The 18,690-nt window shown below is 41.1% G+C and overlaps 1 protein-coding gene across 1 annotated transcript in view; it reads left to right on the top strand.

The window, feature by feature from the left end:
* ABCC6 (ATP binding cassette subfamily C member 6) overlaps positions 1-18,690 on the top strand; it is a 58,621-nt gene that overhangs the window by 37,541 nt on the left and 2,390 nt on the right. The window contains exons 20-30 of the mRNA XM_070761133.1: positions 250-310; positions 2,341-2,440; positions 3,454-3,661; positions 5,064-5,374; positions 6,507-6,706; positions 7,374-7,500; positions 8,584-8,685; positions 10,624-10,770; positions 11,522-11,680; positions 14,091-14,257; positions 18,220-18,414. Of these exons, the coding sequence (XP_070617234.1) occupies positions 250-310; positions 2,341-2,440; positions 3,454-3,661; positions 5,064-5,374; positions 6,507-6,706; positions 7,374-7,500; positions 8,584-8,685; positions 10,624-10,770; positions 11,522-11,680; positions 14,091-14,257; positions 18,220-18,414 (1,777 nt within the window). The remainder of the gene's footprint in view (positions 1-249; positions 311-2,340; positions 2,441-3,453; positions 3,662-5,063; positions 5,375-6,506; positions 6,707-7,373; positions 7,501-8,583; positions 8,686-10,623; positions 10,771-11,521; positions 11,681-14,090; positions 14,258-18,219; positions 18,415-18,690) is intronic.

Raw genomic sequence — 18,690 nt, 5'->3', positions numbered from 1 at the left:
GATTTCTAGGTCAGCGGTTCAAATCTCATCACCGGCTCAAGGTTGACTCAGCCTTCCATCCTTCCAAGGTGGGTAAAATGAGGACCCGGATTGTGGGGGCAATATGCTGGCTCTGTTAAAAAGGGCTATTGCTAACATGTTGTAAGCCACTCTGAGTCTAAGGAGAAGGGCGGCATTAAAAAAAAAATTGAATAAATAAAATAAATAAATAAATTTCTTCTGAGACTTTGGTCTATCTTGACTCCACAGATGCAGAGAATATTAAGAGGATCTCCCCAACTCCTCTGACCCAGCATGAAACCCATGGAAAGTAAGTGATTTGTTTATTTTTATCCCAATTTTATTTATTAGTTTTTCAAATAAATCAAGGCAGAGAACATATTCAGTGGTTCAAATCTCATCACCAGCTCAAGGTTGACTCATCCTTCCATCCTTCCGAGGTGGGTAAAATGAGGACCCGGATTATTTATTTGTTTGTTTGTTTGTTTGTTTGTTTGTTTGTTCGTTCGTTCGTTCGTTCGTTCGTTCGTTCGTTCGTTCATTCATTCATTCATTTATTTATTTATTATTTAGATTTCTATGCCGCCCCTCTCCGCAGACTCGGGGCGGCTCACAGCAAGATACAATTCATAACAAATCCAAATATAATTTAAAATATTTTAAAAAGAACCCCATTTTTCTAACAAACACACACACACACACACACACATACCATACATAAATTGTACATGCCCGGGGGAGGTGTTTCAGTTCCCCCATGCCTGACGACAAAGGTGGGTTTTAAGGAGTTTACGGAAGGCAGGGAGAGTAGGGGCAGTTCTAATCTCTGGGGGGAGTTGGTTCCAGAGAGTCGGGGCCACCACAGAGAAGGCTCTTCCCCTGGGGCCCGCCAACCGACATTGTTTGGTTGACGGGACCCGGAGAAGGCCCACTCTGTGGGACCTAATCAGTCGCTGGGATTCGTGCGGCAGAAGGCGGTCTTGGAGATATTCTGGTCCAGTGCCATGAAGGGCTTTAAAGGTCATAACCAACACTTTGAATTGTGACCGGAAATTGATCGGCAGCCAATGCAGACTGCGGAGTGATGGTGAAACATGGGCATACCTAGGTAAGCCCATGACCGCTCTCGCAGCTGCATTCTGCACGATCTGAAGTTTCCGAACACTTTTCAAAGGTAATATGCTGGCTCTGTTTTAAAAAAGTGCTATTGCTAACATGTTGTAAGCCGCCCTGAGTCTAAGGAGAAAGTCAGCATTAAAAAAATCATATATATATATTCAACACACTTTCCTCTTCCTATTTCCCCGCAACAAGAACCCTGTGCGGTCAGCTGGGATAAGAGAGAGAGACGGATTGGCCCAAAGTTATCCAGCTGGCTATGTGGGGAGAGTCATGTGACTGAGTGGGGGTGAGCGTGAGTAATGTCAAGTTGGCCACACCCACGCAGTCACATGCCCCTCTCGCCTAGCCACGCCCACCAAACTGGTAGTGACAATTTTTGAAACCCACCACTGGGTTTGCTGTAGAGTTCGTAGCAAGGTGATCACTAGAGAGCCAGTTTAATTAGAGAAATATTACTTAAGATTTTAGATTGTGCTGAAATAATAATAATAATAATAATAATAATAATAATAATAATAATAATAATTTATTAGATTTGTATGCTGCCCCTCTCCGAAGACTTACTGTGTGAATAGACTTACTATAAAACTTAAAGATAAAGAGGAGTGTGATTACTATAAGATTTGGGGAAAGTTTTATGAATGGTTGGAAACTAAAAATAATTGAGAAGCATTTTCCTTTAATTACTTTTGAAGAAATACATGATGTTTTAATTTTAATCTATTAAAGACCCAGATGACGAAATAAGGACTGGTGGCAGCATTGGATAAGGAGTAAACACAGAGATGAAAGGATTAAATTAGATATTGAGTTAAGATGTTAAGATGTTTATGTTTTATTATAAATAGAAAAAGGGAATATAAGGGACTAGATTTCATAATATTGTTATTTGTAGATGAAATATATCTCGTGTGTGGTTAATTTTAAGTACATATTGAAAGTATCATTAGCGCTTTTTTCTCTCTCTGAATGTTTAACGTACCTAAGAAATATTATTAATTATTATTTTAAGCATTGATTCTGTGTTTTTTATTGCTCATATTGTTTTATTGTATGTTGAAAGAAAAATAAAGAAAAATTTTATACCCCCCCCCCCCCAAAAAAAATAGAGAACCAGTTTGGTGTAGTGGTCAAGGCATCAGGCTAGAAACCGGAAGACAGCGAGTTCTTTTCTTAAAACAATGCAATTGAAGCATCTTTCTTTCTTTTTAAATAAAGATCAAGAGAGCCTTTGGCCAAGAGAGACAGCTACTACAAACCAACACAGGAAGAAGGAAGAAGACTGATGGCAGAAGACAAGAAACAGAAGTCTGGACGGGTAAATTAAAAGATCTTTTTATTCGGTTGGCTGGGAGGTTTGCTCCCCTTTTCGGTATAAGTCGTGGCGCTTTTTGTGAGGATAAACTTCACCACTTTATTCGGTGGCGGTTTCGGCTTTCATCCTTTGGAAATTATTACCAATTATAATTCTTGCACAGTCAGCCAGATGTTCAGATCAGATTTGGCATTTTTTGCCTACCTTATAGCTCTTATACCTCTTTACCAAAGACCTGGGGTAGCAAATCTGGATGTTTGATGGTTTTACAATTATCATCGCAGGATGGAAGCTGTTTCCCAGTAAAGCTGCCTTCTGCAATTGACCGATAGTTTTTTTGTCAATTCCAATTCTTATTCTCATTTCATTTCCTTGATTGATTGATTTATTTATTAGATTTGTATGCCGCCCCTCTCCATAGACTCGGGGCGGCTCACAACAACAATAAAACAATTCATGACAAATCTAATAATTTCAAAACATTTTTTTAAACCCATTATTAAGCAGACATACACACAAACATACCATACATAAATGTATAGGCCCAGGGGGGATATCTCAATTCCCCCATGCCTGGCGGCAAAGTTGGGTTTTAAGGAGTTTACGAAAGGCAAGGAGGGTGGGGGCAGTTCTAATCTCCGGGGGGAGCTGGTTCCAGAGAGTCGGGGCCGCCACAGAGAAGGCTCTTCCCCTGGGTCCCGCCAAACGACATTGTTTAGTCGACGGGACCCGGAGAAGACCAACTCTGTGGGACCTAATCGGTCGCTGGGATTCGTGCGGCAGAAGGCGGTCCCGGAGATATTCTGGTCCGATGCCATGGAGGGCTTTATAGGTGAATAACCAATTTAGGTAAAGATTTAGGTTTAGATTTCAGTATATCGGACGTACCTGAGAACAGTAGGGTCATTCTGGTTTTATATTGTATTGCTGTTTGCCTGCCAGCAAGCTTTCTGCAATTGACCGATAGTGTTTTCGTCAATGCCGATTCTTATTCTTATTCCATTTCCTTCATTTAGGTAAAGATTTCAGTATACCTGACATACCTGAAAACAGCAGGGTCATTCTTCTGGGTGTATATTGTACTGCTGTTTGCCTGCCAGCAAGTTTTCTCGTTCTGCCGTGGCTATTGGCTCAGCCTGTGGGCCAATGACCCCATTTCCAATGGGACGCAACTTCATACCGAGCTCCGCGTGGGTGTCTTTTTTCTCCTAGGAGTCACTCAAGGTTTGGCCTAGTAAAGAAATATTTATTTATTCATTCATTCATCCATCCATCCATCCATTCATTCATTCAATTTCTATGTCTACCAAACCCAGCCAAGGGACCAAATAAATGAGTTAATACTGTATAAATACTGCTATAATATATTGCTTGCATCTTAGCATAACAATATTTTTTTTAAAAGTCATCCCAGGCAAACCAATCAATCAATGAATGAATAGCAATAGCAATCGCATTTAAACTTATATACCACTTCACAGTGCTTTACAGCCCTCTCTAAGCGGTTTACAGAGAGTAAATTGCCCCCAACAATATGGGTCCTTATTTATTTATTTATTTATTATTTAGATTTGTATGCCGCCCCTCTCCGCAGACTTATTTTTACCCACCTTGGAAAGATGGAAGGCTGAATCAACCTTGAGCCTGGTGGGATTCGATCTGCCAAACTGCTGGCAGCCGGTGATCAGCAGAAATAGCTTGCAGTACTGCACTCTAACCACTGCACCACTGAGGCTCTTGAATGAATAGAGGGGTGTCCACAAAGAAGGGTGTATGTTAGGGTCAGTAAATCCAAGATGGCAACCACAACCATGCGATTGAAGCTCGACATCTTTTTTATATTTACATTAAAAAAGGTGGAGTTTTGACTTCAGGGTTCACATTTAAAAATGGCATGAAAACCATCATGGAAATGTATGTAAGCTCGGTTCTAGAGAAGCGATTAGGATGGGGTAACCTCAACTCCCACAATTCCCTAGTCCACATGGAATTCTGGGAGTTAACTAGTGGTAGATTGTTCCCAGTTCGGAAGTTTTTTTTATTTTTTATTTTATTTTATTTATTTATTTATTCTTTGTCCAATATACAATACATATGGAAGAGAATAGACATTAAGTAATATATATAACGATAGAAAGTAAAAAGAAGAGAAGTAGATGGGAGGGAGAGAATATATATGATATAAGAGATAAGGAGAGAATATATATGATATATATATAGATAAGGAGAGAATATATATGATATATGAAATAAGGAAAGACAATTGGACAGAGGACGATAGGCACATTAGTGCACTTATATATGCCCCTTACTGGCCTCTTAGGAACCTGGAGAGGTCAATTGTGGAGAGTCTAAGGGAGAAGGGTTGGGTTGGGAGTTGACACTATTGAGTCCGGTAATGAGTTCCACGCTTCGACAACTCGATTGTTAAAGTCATATTTTTCACAGTCAAGTTTGTCTGAAGTAGTATAGGGTTTCCTATCTTAGCAGTGGGTTGGACTAGAAGACCTCCAAGGTCCCCTCCAAATATGTTATTCTATTCCATTCCATTCCAATTCTATAATCCTGATAAGAAAAGGACATCTACTGTCTGAAACAGCTGATATCTTTCATCTCCTGTTGGCAGCTATTGGAAAATTTGGATCGGTCGCTGCAGTGTTTTTGGCCGGGATCGTGGCTTCTCGTAAGCTCTTCCAGAAGCTCCTATTGGACGTTCTCCGGTCTCCAATGATCTTCTTTGAGCAGACTCCCAGTGGTAACCTACTCAACCGTTTCTCCAAAGAAATGGACGCAATCGATTCCATCGTCCCAGACAAGTTGAAGTCTCTGCTGGGCTTCCTATTTAACCTCCTGGAGATTTACGTTGTGATTGTGATGGCCACGCCAATGGTTTTAGTGGCTATTTTGCCTCTGTCAGCCTTATATGTTGCTCTTCAGGTGTGTAGCAAAGACATATTATTATAATTATGAGAAAAAGTAGATGCTTTTTAGCCATTTATGTGCTTAGAGGCGGTTTGCAGTGTCTTACGATCATATGACCACGATTTATAATGGTTTGCCAAAAACTGGTGGTATTTACTTCTGGTTTTCAGTAAAACTACACACATAGCAAAACATGAGTTCACTGAAAGACCATGGCATTCACATCATGGCTGCCAAAAAAGATCATAAAATTGGGTCAGTCATCTCACTCACCTGATTTATGACTGTTATGACTTATGACCATGATGGACAGGCTCCATTACATTGTAAATCAATAATTTCCTGTGTGTGTGTGTGTGTGTGTGTGTGTGTGTTTATATTTCCTATTTCTAAAGCACCCATTTCTCCCTCGAAGAGATTTATGTGTCTATGTCAATGTGTATAGGTAGATCTAGATCTAGATTTAAATGGATGGATGGACGGACAATTCTAGATCTAGATCTAGATATGGATGGATGAATGGATGGATGGAATGATCGATTGATCGATCAATGGATGGATCGATGGAAGGAAGGAAGGAAGGATGGATAGATGATAGATTGATAGATCAGATAAATGATAGATAGGTAGGTAGGTAGGTAGGTGGGTAGATAGATAGATAGATAAATGATAGATAGATAGATAGATGATAGGTAGGTAGGTAGGTAGATAGATAAATGATAGATAGATAGATAGATAGATGATAGGTAGGTAGGTACGTAGGTAGATAAATGATAGATAGATAGATAGATAGATAGATAGATAGATAGATAGATAGATAGATAGATAGATAGATAGATGATAGGCAGGTAGGTAGGTAGGTAGATAGATAAATGATAGATAGATAGATAGATAGATAGATAGATGATAGGTAGGTAGGTAGGTAGGTAGGAAGGTAGGTAGATAGATAAATGATAGATAGATAGATAGATAGATAGATAGATAGATAGATAGATAGATAGATAGATGATAGACAGACAGATGGATGATAAATCTAGATCTAGATATACAAACACAGAGATATCTCATACTTACATACATATATATAGTCAAATAAACATGGACTTCCCACTTTAGCAGGTCCTTCTTTCTCCCCTTCTCTGGGCAGGTCTTTTTTGTCACCACCTCCTGCCAGCTGAAACGCTTAGAAGCCACAAGCCGCTCACCCATCTATTCCAACATCTCAGAAACTTTTGAGGGGACCTGCCTCATTCGTGCATTTGGAGTCCAGCAGCGTTTTATTGTCCAGAATGACATCAAAGTAGATGAAAACCACAAGGTGTCTTTCCCTGCAGTGGTTGCTGACAGGTATAAAAAATTTTCCCTGGCTGGAAGGGAAGAAGTCCCATGTTCAGAGGCAGCTTGTTGCAGGTGACAATTGGCAGCTCTCCTGGCCTAATTGGACTTGGAACCATGTTTTCCTCTCCCCCTTCCCTTCTTTCCCTTCCCTTCCCCACCCATTCTCCATCTTCCTTTCCTCCCTCCCTTCCCTATCAATTCTCTATTTTCCCTTCCTCCTTCCCTTTCTTCTCTTCCTTCTTTCCCTTTCCTATCCATTCTCCATCTTCCTCCTTCCCTTCATTTCCTTCCCTTTGCTTCTTTCCCTTCTCTATCCATTCTCTATTTTCCCTTCCTCCTTCCCTTCTCTTCCTTCTCTTCCTTCTCTTTCTTCCTTCTTTTCCTTCCCTATGTATTCTCCATCTTTCCTTCCTTCCTTCCTCCCTTCTCTCCCCTTCTCTTCTTTCCCTTCCCTATTCATTCTCTATCTTCCTCCTTCCCTTCCCCATCTATTCTCCATCTTTCCTTACTCCTTCCCTTCCATTCCACATCATTCTTCATTTTCCTCCCTTCCCTTTTTTCTCTTCCCTATCCTTTCTCTATGTTCTTCCTCCCCTTAATTCCCTTCCCTTCGCTTCCCCATCCATTCTCCATTTTGCCTTCCTCTTCCTCTCCCCTCCCTCTTTTCCTGTTCCAGATGGCTGGCCACCAACATTGAGATTCTGGGGAACACCATTGTCCTCTTTGCAGCTCTACTCGCGGTGGTGTACAAACCCCATCTCAGTCCTGGCATGGTGGGCTTTTCCATCTCCTGTGCTCTTCAGGTAAGCTCAAAATGTGATGTGTCACATAATGGCCATTTATCACCTTTCCAGCCAGCTTCCCACAAGCAAAGTCAATGGAGGAAGTCAGATTTCTGTAATGACCACATAATTCAATTAACAAATGCTGTGATTCGCTTAACAACTGTGGTTAAAAAAGAAAAGAAGAAGAAAAAAGAAGAAGAAAATGATAAAATTGGGCTCAATTCATTTAGCAACCACTTTGCTTAGGAAATTCCTGTCCCTATTGGGGTTGTAAGATGAAGACCACCTGTAGATTCCTCTTCCACCAGTTTTTTACCTTCACCATGATTATCGATTATTGGGTTGGCGTGTGTGTGTATGTCTTCAACTGCAGGAATCTCCTACCTTGGCAACTTTTATAGTTTATTTATTTATTCAATTTTTATGCCGCCCTTCTCCTTAGACTCCGGGTGGCTTACAACATGTTAGCAATAGCACTTTTGAACAGAGCCAGCCTATTGCCCCCACAATCCGGGTCCTCATTTTACCCACCTCGGAAGGATGGAAGGCTGAGTCAACCTTGAGCCGGTGATGAGATTTGAACCGCTGACCTACCGATCTACAGTCAGCTTCAGTGGCCTGCAGTACAGCACTCTACCTGCTGTGCCACCCAGGCTCTCTTTAGTTGTGGACTTCAACTCCCAGAATTGAAGAATTGTGGACTTCAACTCCCAGAATTCCTAAGCCAGGACTGGCTGAGGAATTCTGGGAGTTGAAGTCCACAAGTCAAGGTTCTATGGTGCTTGCAAAGATTGGAGGCTTAACTTAAACCGGCAAAATATCTTTGTTTTTCCTGCAGAAATTCTGGTAGCCTAGGACACAATCAGTAAAAGAAACATTTGTAGAATGCATTTTCAGTTAGGGAAATAGCTTTCCTCCAGCTGCCCCCCCCCCTTCCTTTTCATGGCAACTTGAAATGTTTGCAAGTTGACATAGAATTTGAGGTCAGTGGACAGGGGGGTAGGCAGCATAAGAGAACTTTAGGCAGCACATTTAACTCCTGAGGTTTGGTAGGAGCTTTCAGTGGCCTGGGGTCATTAGATTCCCTTTCTTCTTTGCCAGATCACTGGTGTTTTGAATTGGATGGTGCGGGCCTCCGCGGAAATTGATAACCACATCATGTCTGTGGAAAGAGTGAGAGATTATTCACAGACCCCCAAAGAGGTAAGTTTGTCACTTCCTTAGTTAACCCAGAAATATGCTGACTTTGTAAACCGCTTAGAGAGGGCTGTAAAAGCACGGTGGAGCAGCATAGAAGTGCTAAGTGCTATTGCTATCGTTTCCCTTCATCCCTGAAAGTCATGCCTATCTCTCTCTCTCTCTCTCTCTCTCTCTCTCTCTCTCTCTCTCTCTCTCTCTCTCTAGTCTTTATCTATCTATCTATCTATCTATCTATCTATCTATCTATCTATCTATCTATCTATCTACCGGTATCTCTATCTATCTATCTATCTATCTATCTATCTATCTATCTATCTATCTATCTATCTATCTCTATCTATCTATCTATCTATCTATCTATCTATCTAGTCTTTATCTATCTATCTATCTCTATCTATCTATCTATTTATTTATCTATCTATCTATCTAGTCTTTATCTATCTCTATCTATCTCTATCTATCTCTATCTATCTATATATCTATCTAGTCTTTATCTATCTATCTATCTCTATCTATCTATCTATCTATTTATCTATCTATCTATCTAGTCTTTATCTATCTATCTATCTATCTATCTATCTATCTATCTATCTAGTCTTTATCTATCTATCTATCTATCTATCTATCTATCTACCTATCTATCTAGTCTCTATCTATCTATCTATCTATCTATCTATCTATCTATCTATCTATCTAGTCTCTATCTATCTATCTATCTATCTATCTATCTACCTATCTATCTAGTCTCTATCTATCTATCTATCTATCTATCTATCTATCTATCTAGTCTCTATCTATCTATCTATCTATCTATCTACCTATCTATCTAGTCTCTATCTATCTATCTATCTATCTATCTAGTCTTTATCTATCTATCTATCTATCTATCTATCTATCTATCTAGTCTCTATCTATCTATCTAGTCTCTATCTATCTATCTATCTATCTATCTATCTACCTATCTATCTAGTCTCTATCTATCTATCTATCTATCTATCTATCTACCTATCTATCTAGTCTCTATCTATCTATCTATCTATCTATCTATCTATCTATCTATCTAGTCTTTATCTATCTATCTATCTATCTATCTATTTATCTATCTGTCTAGTCTCTATCTATCTATCTATCTATCTAGTCTCTATCTATCTATCTATCTATCTATCTATCTATGTATCTATCTAGTCTCTATCTATCTATCTATCTATCTATCTATCTATCTAGTCTCTATCTATCTATCTATCTATCTATCTATCTAGTCTTTATCTATCTATCTATCTATCTATCTATCTATCTATCTATCTATCTATCTATCTATCTATTTATTTCGACTTCTATGCCACCCAATCCCGAAGGACTCTGGACGGCTTACAGCAACAATGTAAATACAAAACAATAAAAAGAAGTCAAATTTAAAATCTAAAAAACCCCTCTGGAACCCTAATTAAAAACCCATAAATTAAGCAATCACAACAACATGCGTACAATCATTCATACTGTTTGGCCATGATAGTTGTTAGTTCATGCTCCCACCCCCCCAGTCTGCCGGCAAAGCCAGGTCTCCACGGCCTTATGGAAGGCCAGTAGGGTGGGAGCAGTATGGACATCGGGAGGGGGAGTCGATTCCATAGAGCTGGGGCGGCCACAGAGAAGGCCCTCCCTCGCAGCCCCGCCAAGCAAGTCATATTCATATGACTGAATACGCTCTGGTTGGCAAATCAGAATAATTCTGTTCATGCATCATACCACACCAAAATGAAAAGATTATACTAGGGTTGAGTGTAATGTAGTACATATCCCAATCGTGGAGTCAGAAGCAAGTTTTGAGTCCTTATTGCTGCAATCACATGTTTTGTTTGGTTTGTTTTTGTAGTTTTGCCCCTTTGGGCTTCTTTTAGGATTTGCTAATATCAGCTAGCATTGTTGTTGCGTCTCTTTCAGGCTCCATGGATTTTGGACGATCGTCTCCAAGGTGGCAGTTGGCCCACTGAAGGGGCAATTGAATTCAGAGGCTATAGTTTGCGATACAGGCCAGAATTAAGTCCAACTCTGAAGGATATCAACCTAAGGATCAAACCACAAGAGAAGGTAAGACATCAGCAGCAGCAGCAACATCATGAGATATAGATGGTAGTCCTTACTGCACCACCAAGTCCACAAGTGTATTTGAACCGGGTTTATTTTATTTTTTTTTTAGTAAGCAAAGCTCATAGACTGGTTGTTGTGAGAACATAATTTATTTATTTATTTATTTATTTATTGGATTTGTATGCCGCCCCTCTCCGCAGACTCAGGGCGGCTAACAACAATGGTAAAACAACATGTAACAATCCAATTTAATAAAACAACTAAAAACCCTTATTATAAAAAACCAAACATACACACACACAAACATACCATGCATAACTTGTAATGGCCTAGGGGGAAAGAATAACTTAACTCCCCCATGCCTGGCGACAAAGGTGGGTCTTAAGTAGTTTGTGAAAGACAAGGAGGGTGGGGGCTGTTCTAATCTCTGGGGGGAGTTGATTCCAGAGGTCCGGGGCCACCAGAGAAGGCTCTTCCCCTGGGGCCTGCCAAACGACATTGTTTGGTCGACGGGACCTGGAGAAGGCCAACTCTGTGAGACCTTATCGGCCGCTGGGATTCGTGCGGTAGAAGGCGATTCCGGATGTATTCTGGCCCAATGCCATGTAGGGCTTTAAAGGTCATTACCAACACTATAATGAGGAGAGACTCCTATATATATTTGAGAAAGCAGGATAGGGAAGAGTAATTCTCTCCCCTTGTTTCCCATCAGGTGGTCCTTCCTTCTCCAATCTCTGTTTTTCTCTTGTAGGTGGGCATCGTTGGAAGAACAGGGGCTGGGAAATCATCCCTTGTGATGGGACTTCTGAGACTTGTGGAAGCTTCTGATGGCGAGATTGTGATTGATGGAATCAACATTGCCAAAATGGGCCTGCACAACCTGAGAAGCAAGATTACGATTGTCCCGCAAGTATGAAGTCACTCTATCCTTTTCATTTGGTATTGTTCTATGAGGGTCGCCCAGAAAATAATGCACCAGATTTTTTTCTTCAACAATTATTTATAGTACACAATGAAACTTACACACAAGAAAGAATGATGTTTCTTCTACACTCCCTATTTTTCCATGTAATATCCGTCCCGTTCTATGGCCTTCCTCCAAGGAGACACAAGGGTGTGTATGCCCTGTCGGTGCCACTCCTTGTTCTGGTCACGAAGCCATTTCTGTACTGTGCGAATTACTTGTGTTTTTTTTAATAACAATAATTACAACAATCAACGTAAAACAAAACAAAACAAAAACAAAAACAGGAGGAAAAAAAACCAAAACCAAAACAAAAAAAATGCATATTATCTTTTACTTATTTCATGTTTTGTGGGTAGGAAGAAAGAGATTAAAGAAGCAAAAGACAAAAGTCTAAATTTCATTTTGTCATTCGGCTGATAATGGGTTGTCGGTGTTCCGTCATTCTTTTTGGTTAATTAAGAATTTATCTATAAGTTTATTATTTATTTACCGCCTTATGTTGAGGTTATCTTTGGTATTGGTAATTTAAAAATTATTATTTCTATATATAAAATGCGTGTGTGTATATATACTTAAATTCATTGTAGCTTTCCAAATAAAATATTAGATAGAAAAGGAACAATAATCTTATTCTTATCTATCTTATTATTTTAACTTCCTTTTCTTTTGGCTAACCAGTCATAAAAATACTTCCAAACTTTATAGTAATTGGTGTCTTCTTTATTTCTTAGTTTTAATGTTAGCGCATCCGCTTCTGCACAATCTAACATTTTTTTAATGGTGAGCATAGTTCCCTCTAAGCTGAGCAGTGAGCAATCGCTCACTTAAAAATCATCATCAACTCAGAGTTTTCCAAACCTGCCCAGAAGCCGAGAGGGAAAGAGTGAGAGGGAAGGAGAGAGAGAGGAACAGAGGAAGAGAGAGAAACAGATAGAAAAAAGAGAGGAAGGAAAAGAGAAAGAAAAAGAATGGGAGTAAGGAAGAGAGAAAGAAAATCAAAATCTAGTTTGAAACTAGCTCAACTATTTAAGTGGCATTTTGATATTGATAGAGTTGCCCTATTATGAGCTCACTGTTATAGACATACAGTATTTTATTTTGAAATTCTCTGAGGCAAAACAGGGTGGGTTTTTTATTTGTTTGTTTGTTTGTTTGTTTGTTTATTATTTCTGTGCTGCCCAGTCCCGAAGGGACTGCAACTCAGATACTATACTTTTCCGCCCCCCCCCAAAAAAAATTAGAGGGAACACTGATGGTGAGTGAGTCATTCGGTGCGAATCACTTCTAATGGCCTCACCCTCCGTGCCCAGCGACTAACCGTACTTCTGTCGACTGCAGATTCTCTATAAACTGCACACAAATGTTTGTGAATGTTCCCAACAGTTTCTTTCTCCGCAGTGAGAAATTCAACGATGCCACACTGCTTGTAATGTACATCACTTACAGACACCATTTTGAAACACTGCGGCAGTTACGCGATCTGTCTGAAGAAGTGCAAAATTGACACACACACTCCTGACAATTCAAATAATGTATACAGTGTTCCCTCGATTTTCATGGGTTCGAACTTCGCGAAAAGTCTATACCACGGTTTTTCAAAAATATCAATTAAAAAATCCCTCGCTGTTTTTTCCCCTATAGCACGGTTTTTCCCACCCGATGACGTGATATGTCATCGCCAAACTTTCCTCCGCCTTTAATAAATATGTTTTTTTAATAAACTTTAATAAATAAACATGGTGAGTAATAATCTAAATGGTTGCTAAGGGAATGGGAAATGGTAATTTAGGGGTTTACAGTGTTATGGGAAGGCTTGTGATACTGTACAGAGCCAAAAATAGTGTATCTACTTCCGCATCTCTACTTCGCGGAAATTCGACTTCCGCAGACAGTCTCGGAACGCATCCCCCGCGAAAGTCGAGGGAGCACTGTATTCGCATTCATACCATTACTATAGGCTGAGAAAACAATGTAGTGCATTACTTTCTGGGCGACCCTCGTATTCACCCCAAGAATGCGAAGGGTTCAGGGAAGCTTCCTGAAGCATCGGAGTGCGAAAAAAACAGCCCAACGGGTGAACCGGAAGTCCGTTTTTCTGAACTTCCGGTTTCCCCGTTGTGCATTTTTTTGCACTCTGGGGCTTCAGGGAAGTTTCCCTGAAGCATCCAGAGGGAGAAATGGCCTTCCCCAAGGCTGAAAATCAGCTGGCCAGCACATGCATGCACCCTGAAGCTGATATAGAGCAAAACGTCGTGTGCCTTCCAATGTGGCTCCGTGTGCCACCTGTGGCAGACATGTCATAGCTTTGCCCTCACGGCTCTACGTCTTGTGTTTCTTCTTCCCCTGTGCTCAGGACCCAGTCTTGTTTGGGGGTTCCTTGAGAGAGAACCTCGATCCCTTGAATCGATGCTCAGATGAGGACATCTGGACGGCTTTGGAACAGACCCAACTCAAGACCTTTGTTTCTGATTTGCCAGGTCAGATGGACTATGAGTGCTCCGAAGGAGGTGGAGACCTCAGGTATTTGAAGCCCAAGATGGAAAGAGGGAAAAATAATCTCCTGTTGTGATTTGGGTTTTTTCCTTTCTTTTTCTTTCTTTCTTTCTTTCTTTCTTTCTTCCTTTCTTTCTTTCTTTCTTTCATTCTTTCCTTCCTCCCTCCCTCCCTCCCTTCCCTCCCTCCCTCCCTTCTTTCTTTCTTTCATTCTTTCCTTCTTTCCTTCCTCCCTCCCCTCCCTCCCTCTTTCTTTCTTTCTTTCTTTCTTTCATTCTTTCATTCTTTCATTCTTTCATTCTTTCATTCTTTCCTTCTTTCCTTCCTCCCTTCCCCCCTCCCTCCCTCTTTCTTTCTTTCTTTCTTTCCTTCCTTCCTCCCTCCCTCTTTCTTTTTCTCTTTCTTTCTTTCTTTCTTTCTTTCATTCTTTCCTTCCTTCCTTCCTTCTCTCTTTTTTGAGTTACGGATTCAACAATGCTGCTTAGACTTGGCTTTACTCCTTTGAAATACTTTGTAATTGATGGGAGACTAGCTCTAGAAGCTGGCTGACATTTAAGTCCTAACATTTATTCCTCCCTTTTTTTTGCATTTTTTAAAAAAATTTCTCCACAATTTGCTTACAATACATGATACACCTTAAAATATGCTGCTCAAAAAAATAAAGGGAACACTCAAATAACGCATCCTAGATCTGAATGAATGAAATATTCTCATCGAATATTTCGTTTGCACAACTATTCCATTTGCACAACAGCATGTGAAATTAACTGTCAATCAGTGTTGCTTCCTAAGTGGACAGTTTGATTTACTTGAAGTTATATTCTGTTTTTTAAGTGTTCCCTTTATTTTTTTTGAGCAGTGTAACATACACATTTATGCATTTTTATCCAATCAGTCAAAAATCAATGTCCTATTTTGCACCTATATTTTACTCCTGTTCATCAGTCTGTTTTTCTTCATTTCTTTACACTCCTTTCCCTCTGTCTGCATCTCTTCCTTCTACCTTCTTGCTCCTTCTCTCCCCCTTCTATTTCCCCCCACTCCTTCTCTTCTCCCTTCACTTTTCTACTTCCTCTTCCTCCCTCTTTACTTATCTCTCAGTGATTCTTACCCTAATTCATCTCATATTTCACAGACTGATGACATATGCCGTACATTTTTAAACTATCATTGCTTCTTCTAAGATCATTATTTTTATATCATTTCTATACGTGCAACGCTTTACTCTGGGCATGCTAACATTTATTCCCAATGTTTTGGTTATCCTCAAAGATAGGGCCACTAAAAAGCACTTAAAATAATAACATGGACAGATTGTTTGAGGAAAGCATTGCCCGTCACTCATCGGGTTAAATTGCAAATGGTGTCATTTGTGGTGATTGATGCCATTTGCATAATGGCATCATTATGCAAATGCCATAAATTGCTGGCAAATTGTATACAATTCAAATTAATGTAAATTTAACGGGTTTCATCCAGACCTCTTTGGATGCAACAGAATTATACAGCATTGGCAGAGGCGGAGTGGAGGGGAAGGAATATCTAGATGGAAGTATGTTACAAACAAATGCACTAAATTAAGATTGGTCAAATCAGTGGGTGGACATATTTGCATTCTAAAGGATCGTTTTGAAATCAGACCAGTGTGGGAGTCAAAATCCACACACAGCTTAAAGTCTCCAAAATTGAGAAACACTGGAATGGAGGGATATCTCCGAGACTGCCTTCTGCTGCACGAATCCCAGCGACCGATTAGGTCCCACAGAGTGGGCCTTCTCCTGGTCCCGTCAACTAAACAATGTCGTTTGGCGGGCCCCAGGCGAAGAGCCTTCTCTGTGGCGGCCCCGACTCTCTGGAACCAGCTCCCCCCAGATATTAGAACTGCCCCTACTCTCCTTGCCTTTCGTAAACTTCTTAAAACCCACCTCTGCCGTCTGGCATGGAGGAACTGAGATATTCTTTCCCCCTAGGCCTTTACAATTTACGCATGGTATGTCTATGTATGTTTGGTTTTTATAATAAGGGTTTTTTAAAGTTATTTTAGTATTGGATTGGATTGTTACATGCTGTTTTTATCATTGTTGTTAGCCACCCCGAGTCTACGGAGAGGGGTGGCATACAAATCCAGTAAATAAATAAATAAATAAATAAATAAATAAATTATTTCAGAGACTCGGAGAGGGGGGATCTGCTGCTTGGGTAACAGTCTATCTTCCGTACTAACCTAGCTGGCCACGTGCTCTGCAGAGGTTATTCTAGCTTTATTTATTATTTATTTATTAATTAGATTTGTATGCCGCCCCTCTCCGAAGACTCGGAGCTTTGCATACAGCATTTTAGGAACTCTTTCCAGAGTATGAGACCATAGTCCAGTGATGGCAAACGGTGATGGCAAACAGGGACCGCCTTCTGCTGCACGAATCCCAGCGACCAGTTAGGTCCCACAGAGTGGGTCTTCTCCGGGTCCCGTCAACTAAACAATGCCGCTTGGCGGGACCCAGGGGAAGAGCCTTCTCTGTGGCGGCCCCGGCTCTCTGGAACCAACTCCCCCCAGAGATTAGAATTGCCCCCACCCTCCTTGCCTTTCGTAAGCTACTTAAAACCCACTTCTGCCATCAGGCATGGGGGAACTGAGATACTCTTTCCCCTTAGGCCTTTACAATTTTATGCATGGTATGTATGTATGTATGTTTGGTTTTTATATTAATGGGTTTTTAATTGTTTTTACTATTGGATTATTTTGTATACTGTTTTATTATTGTTGTTAACCGCCCCAAGTCTCTGGAGAGGGGCGGCATACAAATCCAATAAATCAAATCAAATCATATCTGGTGGCATGCAAGCTGTTGCCCTAGCTCAGCTCCAATGCGCATGTGTGTGCCGGGCAACTGATTTTTGGCTTGCACAGAGGCTCTGGGAGGGTGTTTTTGGCTTCCAGAGAGCCTCCGGCGATTTTACCCTCCTCCTGCTCCAAGGAAGCGAAACATGAGCCTACTGGGCCCACTAGAAGTTGGGAAACAGGCTACTTCCGGCTTCCAGAGGGGCTCTGGGGGATGGAGGAAGCTGTTTTTGCCCTCCCCAGGCATTGAGTTAAGATAGTACATGCCCTTGCTCTTTCGGCACCCGAGGAAAAAAAGGTTCGCCGTGACGGCTATAGTCTTTCAAGACTGAAGGATGTCATTGAATGAATGTACAGTGGTACCTCATCATACGAACTTAATTGGTTCCAGGAGGAGGTTCGTAAGGTGAAAAGTTTGTAAGATGAGACAATGTTTCCCATAGGAATCAATGTAAAAGCAAATAATGCCTGCAAATCCTTCAGGAAAATCCCAAACTTTAGAAGGGAGGCGAACAGAGGGCAGAGAGGAGCAGCTAAAGGGGACGGGTGGAAGAAGCAAGGCTAGGCTAAAGGGTGAGTGGGAAGGAAGAAAGGCAGGGGGGGGGGCCCCTCCGGCCTTTGCAAGCACGTTGTTCTCTGCAAAAGCTTTCCTCCTCCAAGCCGCCCCTCCCTTTTCTTTCTACAAAAGACATCCTTTCAGTGCCTTTGCAAGCACGTTGTTCTCTGCAAAATGTTTCCTACTCCAAGCAGCCCCTCCCTTTTCTTTCTTCAAAAAAGGGGGGGAAAAGAAACCCCTTCATCCCAGCAGCAGCTGCTTGGGTTCATAAGGTGAAAATAGTTCAGAAGAAGAGGCAAAAAAATCTTAAACACCAGGTTCGTATCTTGAAAAGTTGGTTAGAAGAGGCGTTCGTAAGATGAGGTACCACTGTACCTGAACATCTGAAAACCTCAACTGTTTCACCTTAGTGCTCCGGATGTGCCTACAATTGGTATCTCCTTCTCCTCTCCTCTCCTCTTCTACAAGTCATAGGAGGCCCTTCTCATGATCCATGTGCAGACAGAAGTATTGGGTCAAACAGATTCCTCTCCCCAATTCACTACATAGGGGTCCTCACCTCAGGTTTTAATTATTCCACCATTCTTTTTCCAGCGTTGGTCAACAGCAGCTCATCTGCCTGGCTCGGGGTTTACTCCGGAGAGCCAAAATCCTGATCCTGGATGAGGCCACGGCAGTTGTGGACCTTGAAACAGACCTGCAGATTCAGGCCACCATAAGGAGTCACTTCAAGGAGTGCACCGTTCTGACCATCGCCCATCGGCTAAATGCCATGATGGAATTTGACCGGTAAGAGTTGGCTTTGAAGAATAGAATGGGTAGAATGGCCTAAAGCCATGATGGCACGCGGAGACACATCTAAGGACACATGAAGGGTTGCCACATGTCAACTCCAGCACACATGTGCACAATGGCAAGCATATTTTCAGCCTTCTGGAGAGCGGGGGTGACCATTTTTGCCCTCCCCGGGCTTCAGGAAAGCCTCTGGAGTCTGCAAATTCAAGTTTCAAATTTCAAGTTTTATTGGATTTATATGCCGCCCCTCTCCGAAAACTCGGGGCGGCT

Source organism: Erythrolamprus reginae, chromosome 9, assembly GCF_031021105.1.
Source record: "Erythrolamprus reginae isolate rEryReg1 chromosome 9, rEryReg1.hap1, whole genome shotgun sequence".
Lineage (NCBI taxonomy): Eukaryota > Metazoa > Chordata > Lepidosauria > Squamata > Dipsadidae > Erythrolamprus > Erythrolamprus reginae.
Note: the sequence above shows the minus strand (reverse complement) of the source record. Positions and strands in the feature narration are given on the sequence as shown.